Below are 9,714 nucleotides of genomic sequence, written 5' to 3'. Positions count from 1 at the left end.
TATTCAACTGATTTATGTCCCAGTTAGGGTGCATAAGATTGCAGGCTCGTACGCAAAACAAGTTGGGATTTCCCTTGTTGATTCTTCTTCTTACTGCTTCTATATGGACTATTAACCCACCAGAATATTTTTTAGAAACACCTATGTGCCTTTTTGCCAGGTTTGGCCAGGAGTGCATAGCACCTATGAGTGCATGGAGGGGGCAACTTGCCCCAGGGCTCCACAAGACTGAGAGTCCTCAGCATATTGGTTCATATTACTAAGGTTAGTGGACAGACAAGGTTGCACGGGTTGCATTTGGTTCTTGACGAGCCAAATTGGCATGAGCAAGACCATGTGCGTGAACCAGACGAAACCATTTTACTTTTGCAGCATTAGCCTTAATGAGTAGTTATACCAATCATGATGTTCCTATACTTGGTGACTCTTAATGAGTGTAGTCTTGCAAAGGCAGGCTACCCGTCAGGGGCTGGCCAGGTATCTCTTGAATTTGGGAAGCAATATCTACTATGTGGCAGTGAGGACAGCATTTATATATATATTTTCAGAGAAACATCCTGTCCTTGTTGCAGCTGTAGGTAGATTTGAGAGAAGATATCTCAGAGGTGTACAAATTGTGCATTTTGCGGAGCAAGTGGACAGGGAGACACTTTTCCCCCTCTCATAATACTAGAACCCGGGGGTCATCCCATAAAACTGAATGGTAGGAGATTAAAGTGACAGCACATAGTTAAACCATGGAATTTGCTACCACACGATGTGGCGATGGCCACCATTTTGGACAGCTTTAAAAAGGGAGTTGATAAATTTATGGAGGATAAGGCTAGCAGTGGCTGCTAGCCATTGTAACAATGTACTACCTCTAGTATTGAAGGTGCTATGCCTAGTTGCTGGGGATCATGAATGGAGGCTACTATTGTGCTCATGTCCTGCATGTAGATTTCCCACAAGCTTCTGCCTGGCCAGTGTGAAACTGAATACTGGACTACATAAGCCTTTGGTCCAATCCATCTGTCCTGTAGACAGCTATTTGACCCTCTCACCCACCATTGAAAAGTTGACAATTTACATATTAGTCTGGCTGTAGCTTTAGCCTGGGTTTATGATGTATTTTTCTATCCTCACCACCAGGGCTGGCTTCAAGGGTAGGCATGGTTGGGCCCCTCTGCTGAGGGCTCACACCCCAGCAGGGGCCCACTGACATGAGCCTCTTGAAATTCCTCCTCCTCTTCACCCCTGCAACTTGTTTGTTTTCCTGTTCTTTGTTCTTGCCCAGACAACAGTAGTGATGAGAAAGAGGAGCAGGAGACACCACTGCCTACTTGCTCACGCTGGCTCTCCGCCTGCCAGGCAAGCAAGCGAAAGCAATGATGAGAACAAAGATGAGGAGCAAGAGCAGCTGGTGGCAATAGCAGTGAGAGCATAGGCTGACTGAATGAGGGGCCTCATTGAGGGTGTCTTGCCCAAGGGCCCTCAAAAACCTGCTGCCGGCCTATTGATCATTATCTAATATAGAATCATAGAATAGCAGAGTTGGAAGGGGCCTACAAGGCCATCGAGTCCAACCCCCTGCTCAATGCAGGAATCCACCCTAAAGCATCCCTGACAGATGCTTGTCCAGCTGCCTCTTGAAGGCCTCTAGTGTGGGAGAGCCCACAACCTCCCTAGGTAACTGATTCCATTGTCGTACTGCTCTAACAGTCAGGAAGTTTTTCCTGATGTCCAGCCGGAATCTGGATTCCTGTAACTTGAGCCCATTATTCCGCGTCCTGCACTCTGGGAGGATCGAGAAGAGATCCTGGCCCTCCTCTGTGTGACAACCTTTTAAGTATTTGAAGAGTGCTCTCAAGTCTCCCCTCAATCTTCTCTTCTCCAGGCTAAACATGCCCAGTTCTTTCAGTCTCTCTTCATAGATGATAACCATCTGTCATATGATAACTATCTGTTCACGATCTGTTCTTGCAACCATTGCTGATGAGGTTTTTGGCTTCACATATATGCACACATGGTAAAAAGAGCTCTGTTAAAATGTTGCACTGCAAAACCTCCAGGGTTATGTCTCTGCAGCGTTCTGTGGCTAACCAGAAGAAGGCCCGGAACATTCACAGTGATGGCTCTCTGCAGTTTCTGTCAAAGAGAATGGACCTCAAATACCCCGAGGTGTGAGGGTGTGGAAGAAATCAGACTGTGAGCCCAACCTGTCTCTCTACAGGTACAGCAGGACAGCCAAATGGGCTGTGGGCTTGACCTTTAGAAAGGTCAGGACAGATAGTGATACTAACTGTACTCCAAACTGTTGAAACGCCATGACTTTGCTAAAGTAGAAGATGTTTGCTAGCTTATGCCTTGTACCCCACCTTGCCAAAGCCGTATGTATAACATAGATAAGAAGGTGTATAAAGTGTTTCACCCTATTTGAATGCATAAACAACATGTTGCATCAGCTTATATTTGACTGGATAATAATGATTGGTGCTTTTTTGGATCCAAGTAATGATTGGTGCCTTTTGTTGTATTCAAGTGATTGGTGCTTTTTGGAACCACCACAATAAATATACGAAGTGCCTATAAATGCATGTACCGCTGTACCAAATGGCAGTCTCACTTTCGGCTCATCCTATGGTGCAGACTCCTTGCAACTGCTCACAATAAACTTTCACTACAGAGAAGGAGACACTGTCTTGAGATTCTTTGTCTTGAGATTCTTTGACCCCCACCCAAAGATCCTAAAAAGGGGGAGTTCTGGTTAGCGTTCCAGTTCCTCCACAAGGGTGCTCCCTACCTCCCAAGGTACTCATTTGCTAAGGACATTGGGTGGGGGAAAGACTGTCAAATGGCACATTGAGATGGGTTAATATATACAATGGCCACTCTCTCTCAGTGGAGGAATACACAAAATGGCTGCTCTTTTGGGGGCCCTTGGGTCAGGAAGGTGAGGAGGTGCCTTGGGGGGCATTTGCACAACGGTCAAGAGAGGGGGAGGAGGTCAAGGATGAAAGGAAAGGGGGCAAGGAGCCTTGGGCCTCTAGGCGCCAGGAGGGGGCTCTCCCAAAACTTTTGTACTTACATTAATTTCTGTGTACGGTTGCTAGGTTGTTGTTGTTTTTAAATGGATACATGGGTCATCTCCCCACCCCTAAGGATTAGGACACTGTCATTTAAAGAGGGCTGTAGTCCTACAAATATCTTTTTCTAAAGTTGCAGTGCTAAATTAGAAAGTGAGCGAGCAGACTCTAGAGTAAGTCATTTCTTTTCTGTCTCAGTGAATATAGAGTTTTATTGGTGGGTATCCAGCTGAAAGTTTTTACATTTAGTTTCAAACTGCATTATGCGTTTCTCAGTTATCATTCCTGTTTTTTGTTTGCTGGGGGTGTACATGCAACAAACACATTTGCTGTATGGAGTGTCTAGGGTTGAACTGGTGTAAGGGAACTTTAGAAGGCAGTGATTGCTGCTCAAATCAGCTAGAACCAATTCTGGCCTATTACGTAAGTTTTGTTTGTTTGTTTATGATCTGGATTGCAGGATTCCCATTCTAATTCTTCTTTGTATCAATGTTTTGTTTTGTTTTTAAATGGTTTTGCTATGAAGAAACAATGCCGTTATTGGTTTATGAGGTACAGAACAGGCAAATGAGAAGGTGGAGAGTTCCTAAATCTTTTATGTCCACGGTCCCCTTGAAATGTTTGGGGACCCTCTCCTATGTGAAGCTTCAAAACTCAAGAGCCAAAGCATTCTGCATTGGGGCTTTCCTGAGTCCCCCTTTGTCTCAGAGAGAGTTGTACGGAGTACAGGCAGCATCTTCAGTTTCCCTCCATTAGTCTGTTTTCTTTCCGATCCTCCCTCTGCAGTCCCCCCACAACACTTTGGGAATCCTGTCTTACGTTCTGAGCAGAACATATTTAAAATTCAGATTGGTCTTGCATTGCATCACATTTTTTACACACACACACACACACCTAATCTGTTTGCATGAATAAACATTGCTCAAAATGAACACATTATTATTGTGCTACAGCAGGGTGTTTTAGCAGAACCTGGCTGATGCTTTTTCGCTTTGAGAAACCTTTTGCCCAGGTCGCAGTGCTCCTGCAACTGAAAGAGGCTTCTGATGAAACTGACAGACACACTAGACAAGACTGATCAGGTTAGCAAGGCATCTGTGGACTGTGGCAATGTGATTATTCTCTCCCCACCCCACCTCCCCAAATATCTCTGGTTGGTCTTAAGCTGCATTCCTTTTCTTTCTCTGGAGAGCTTAGGGTGAGCGTATACGTATAGGGTGTTTGTAAGTGGGTGGATCCAAATGGCAGATGGAGCTGCCCAGCACCGCAGGGGTCAAGTCATCCAATTCACATAAGGATGTTGAGTGAAAGCAAGGGGGAGGGGTGGGAAAGGGGGCTGGGACTTACAGATTTTAAGACGACTCAAAAGGAAGGAACTGCTACATCTGAGTGTGGGTTTGTGTGTATGAGGCACACACAGCATGAGAGAGAGAGAGAGAGAGATGACACATAGACTGAGCATGGCACTGGTCAGATCTGCCTAAAGCTTTGAAGGTTTGAATAAGCAAGAGGGGAGTCACAAATGAGTTGAGAGGCTGGGAGAATTTTCTTTCCTGCAGCAAGGGAGGAACTCTGGCAAGGTGGATCCACATCAGTGAAGGATTATACAGGACCACAGGAGAATCTCTTTTGGCCTAAGACACATTCTCATCCTCCAGTTCTTCCTCTAGCAGCTATGGAGTTCAGCAACAATACTGCCAATGGCTCTGCCATCGAGGATTGTGACTACCCCGAATGGAACTCCACCAAGGTCCTCATTCCCTCCATCTACTTGCTCGTTTTCTTCCTGGGCACCACTGGCAATGGGCTGGTGCTGTGGACCATTTTCCGGGGAGGCCAGGAGAAACGACGATCAGCGGATACATTTATTGCTAATCTGGCAGTGGCTGACCTGACCTTCGTGGTCACCTTGCCACTGTGGGCTACTTATGTCATCCTGGACTACCACTGGTCCTTTGGCTCTTTTGCCTGCAAACTCAGCAGCTACCTGGTCTTCGTCAACATGTATGCCAGTGTCTTCTGCCTCACGGGGCTCAGCTTTGACCGCTACTTGGCCATTGTCCGTCCCATAGCCAATGCCAAACTGAGGTCAAAAGCTAGTGGACTTTTAGTGACCATTGCTCTTTGGGCCTTGGCAGCCCTTCTGGCCTTGCCAGCCATGATCTTCCGGAGGACTGAAAAACTCAGTGAGTCTGACAGAGTGACCTGTTACATGGATTACTCGAGTGTGGCAACCAATGAGACAGAGGTGGCTTGGGAAGCCGGGTTAGGCTTGTCCTCCACCCTTATGGGCTTTGTGGCCCCTTTTGCCATCATGCTGACCTGCTACTTCTACATTGCCCGTACCATTGCCGGCCACTTCCGAAAGGAGCGCAGTGAAGGACTGAGGAAGCGGAAGCGCCTGCTGACCATTATCATTGTCCTGGTGGCCACCTTTGCCGCATGTTGGCTGCCTTTCCACCTGGTGAAAACCATCTATATGCTGATGGACTGGGAGGTGATGCCCTTGTCATGCAGCTTCCATGTCTTCCTTAGCAATCTTCATCCCTACTGCAGCTGCTTGGCTTACATCAACAGCTGCCTCAATCCTTTCCTCTATGCTTTCTTTGACCCCCGCTTCCGACAGGCCTGTGCGGCCGTCCTCTGCTGCTCCACCACAGGAGCTGGTGGAGACAAATCGGCGAGCTATTCCTCTGGCCATAGCCAGAACCACCTGGGGAAAGGAGTGGAGCCACAGCAAGAGAAACAGTGTCCCGACAGCCAGGAGACCCTGCTTCATGGGTAAACGTGGGAGATCATCAGGCAACTATGAAGGACTTTGGATATAATGAGCCCCTCTTCTTTTGCTTGTTTTGTATTTCATCCTATCTTCCAATTTTTTCTATGGCCTTCTGTTTCTAATGCTATTTTCTTCCATTAAAACACACCCACCCACCCACCCTATATGACATTCTGGCTTTCTTCTTTTCTTTCGTCTCCACATTGCTGGATTGTCCATTGTAACTTGTCACTTAACCTCTTTTAATAAGGGATTTCTTGTGTTGATAAGTTAAGCTAAGTTCCCTAAGAACAATTAGAGCCATGCCCTTTGCTTTGTAGCTAAAAATGCAGTGTGGTCCACATTGGCTACAGCACTGAAGCATAGCTGCAATAGTAGTTTGCTGTGTCTGTTACTGGTGAGTATTTGTTAACATGGTTTCCCCATGCCTTTATTCCCCATCTGCTTCTTTCAGGCACAGGGATAGTGTGCAAATATATGTACCTTAGCCAGTGGAGGGCTGGTGGCTCTGATGTAAGTGGGGTGGTGAATCCACTCTGGGTTTCAGTCAGAACTCTAAAGGAGCTATACGAAGCACGTTGGGTAGCTCCTTTAGAATTCTGATTGGCTCTGACTTAAACCAGGGTGGATTCACCACCCCACTTACATCAGAGCCACCAGTTCCCACTGGCCTTAATATGATGTAATATTCCAATAATACAGTAGCAACTGTATGCGGTGATCAGTTGTCCTAAGAGGGAAAAAGTACTGCATTTCATTCTGGAACAAGGCTGTACTCCTATACTAACTTACCTGGAAAAAAGTTTCATTGGACTTAAATGGACTCACTTCCGAGTAGGCAGGCATAGCATTGCATTGATAGTTTGCTCCGCTGAGCTTCAGCAGAGTTGCTACGCCTTCTAACCAAATCCCGAAGTGTTTAGCAAGGCTCTGTGCACACAGTTCCATAAAATCAGTGGGGTTTATTTCCATGGGAAATGTGGACAGGATCATGCTGCATGTGGAGTCTGACAGGAGTCATTGATATTTGACGTCTTCTCTGCGACGGGCTGTGGTGTTTCAGGCCAACTCCAGGTCATAAGTCAGGACTCCTATCTCAGAAACTTTCCCACCGACACACCTGCCTTCATTCTTCCAGCCACCAGACACCTAGAGACACTATCATTCTTAGCAGCTCCCAGTTGCTCTGTACTTTCCATGGGAAGAAATTATATCACCACTCCAGAGATATCCACCACCATGGACAGAAGACTCTGGGCCTGCTATGAAATGCGCCTCATGAGACACATTGAGAAAAGATATGAAATTGTGCTTCCCTTTCTTGTTCTCCACATTTTTTTTTGTCCCTTAAAGCCCCTCCTACTGGTTTCCTGTCAAAAAAAGTACTCTGAGCTGTATTGTTTTTCTACATGGGTGGTTTAGCAGTAGTGTCTTCTTGATTTTCCAGTGTTTTATGGTATAATCCCCCATGGTTTACTTCTCTTCCCCACTAATTGCTGGGAGCTGGTTTCTCCCAGCACATGGGGGAATGTGTCCAGAATGTGTCCAGAAGCGGTAAAACACCACTCTATTTGTAATAAAGGCTCCCTTGCACCAGTTTAATGTATTAAGCTATCCAGCAAAAATGCTCTTCCCTCTTCCCTCTGATACTTTGGGATCTATCTATTGGGAAATAGTTTGTATGGAAATGTCTCTTTTTCTTTTTTTTCTTTTACATATTTTATATCCTAATGATTTTTTTAAAATTAAATTTTCATATTATTGAAATGTTTTTTTTTATTTAAAACTTCTGCTGAAGTTTAAAAATGTTGGCAAATGCTACAAATGGGAAAACATTTTAACGATTAAATATTCTTTATTCAAGCAGAATAACAAGTGGGAAATGCAAACATGTCCATATTTATCCTAGTGAAACAAAAGTATTCAATATTGTTTACCTAAGTAATCTAACTGCATTTCCCATCTAGTAATATCCCAGATTCTGGGATTCCCCCTGAATCCTAATGTACATTGTGGAATCATAGACTATTGTGAAATCCATATGATTGCTGTCCTTATCTCTGAATGTGTATCTCTCTGTGTGTGTATCAGTCTCCTTTACACAAATCAAATCAAAACAAAACACTGTGGAGCAAGTAGTAAAAAATGCCCTGCAGCTACTTTTTGTGCTTGAGGGGATATGCTGAGGACTGTGGCCACTTAGGCATTTAACAGAATCAAGTGGTAAAGTCGTTTCTGGATTCTACCATTTCAGGGTGCAACTAGGAGGTTTAATGTTTGAAAAAGACTTCCCCCATGAAAAAGCCTCCCTGAATATAGAAAAGTAGAATTTCAGGGAGTAGACTAGGTTGAATCTTTCCTCCTGCCCTGCTAGTTTTCTAGTCAAGGAATATGTTTTAAATGAGTAGATTAAAACATGAACTTTGAGCTGCAGCCTGAATTGGAATGGTCCAAGAAAAGCTTTACCACTTGATTTTGCTGAATATATAAAATGTCTCTTGGTGTGTAACCTTGATCCTCTGCTTTTGTTGAGCAATTGTAAATGTGCTCAACTTAGGACAAAAGAGCACTTTATAAAGTCAAATGTATCCTGTGGGTTTTACTTCCAACTTTCCCAGTGTCACACCCTTCATTACACTGAGATAAGGAAAAGCCTTCTCCATCTTTAAACTAAGAGCTTTATCACATCAGCGTTATACTGTACAATCACTGCGAATTGCATGCAGAGGACTCAGAAGTTTTCCACCTCATAATCTGCTTTGATTGTGAAGTACTCCCATGCATCCTGCCTTAATTGTGCAATAAAGCAAAAAGATTCGCTGTATTCAGCCCCTGCTTTTTGAGCGTATCTTCGGAGCCGCCGCCAGGCCACAGGAGGAGAATTTTAAAGAAATGCTTACATCTGCGTAAGCTTTAAAGATAAAGACACCAAAATTGGCACATGAATAGATATTAAGGAGAGCTTTAACCTTACCAAATTTGAATTGAATTGGGTCATCTGTTGATTTTTTAATGATTTTTTACATTTCCCCCCTTAAACTCACTTCCTGGTATGCAAAGGATCGCTGTTGCCCAGTAGCAACAACAACAACAGCGAAAGCTAAGCGCTACAGGGATAATTCGAGGGAAGCAGGTACATGTGATAAAGCTCAAAGACCATGCAGTTTCCTTAATATGTGTCTGACTTCAGTGAAACAAATACTGATTCAGTTCTTTAGACCTTCTATCTCAGAGGTGTCAATATGGTCTGGATGGGACTCTCCAAGTTTTCCAGAGTATTTTCCAGCCCTGGAGATGCTGGGGAACAATGCCTCTCCCAACGACATCTCCTAACAACACCAACAACTTCTTGCATGCAAAACATGTGCCCTCCCTTCCTCCTTAAACAGCTTCTCCCAACCCTAGGTCTCCAAATGTTGTTGGATTACAATGTCCATCAACCCTGACTAATGTCTATGCTGGCTGAGGATGATGGAACTTGGAATTCAACACAATCTGTGCTGCATCCAAAAATGGGGGAGATGGAGTATTTTGACTAGGGAAGAGATAGAAGCACAACTTACTTGTACCTCAGACCTTTCATTATAAATGCTGTAGATTGAATGTTTTGCTTTCCCCCAACAAGGTAGGAGAAAAGCCAGTGTGTGAGAGTGGTGTAGGGCACTGAGCCTCCGTTGGCACACTGTCTCGAACACAAAGTCTGAACCAGTCCCAGAAGGCTCAGCCGGTTGGTGACAGGAATGTCAGGATCGCATTCAGAGTGAAACAGTGACAGCCATTTTGATGTGCTAGATTGTAATTGTATATAATGAATAAACGAGGCTTGATTAATCATGCTCAGTTGGATGAACTCTCAATAGCGACCCCTGG

At 44.7% G+C, this 9,714-nt stretch overlaps 1 protein-coding gene across 1 annotated transcript; it reads left to right on the top strand.

Moving 5' to 3' along the window:
• The first annotated feature begins 4,465 nt into the window (after positions 1-4,465).
• Positions 4,466-5,986, top strand: APLNR (apelin receptor). The gene has a single exon (XM_063116931.1). The coding sequence runs from the start codon at positions 4,741-4,743 to the stop codon at positions 5,848-5,850; it is 1,110 nt and encodes a 369-aa protein (XP_062973001.1). The 5' UTR covers positions 4,466-4,740; the 3' UTR covers positions 5,851-5,986.
• The last annotated feature ends 3,728 nt before the right edge of the window (positions 5,987-9,714 follow it).

This window comes from Elgaria multicarinata, chromosome 2 (assembly GCF_023053635.1).
Source record: "Elgaria multicarinata webbii isolate HBS135686 ecotype San Diego chromosome 2, rElgMul1.1.pri, whole genome shotgun sequence".
In the NCBI taxonomy this organism is placed as follows: Eukaryota; Metazoa; Chordata; class Lepidosauria; order Squamata; family Anguidae; genus Elgaria; species Elgaria multicarinata.
Note: the sequence above shows the minus strand (reverse complement) of the source record. Positions and strands in the feature narration are given on the sequence as shown.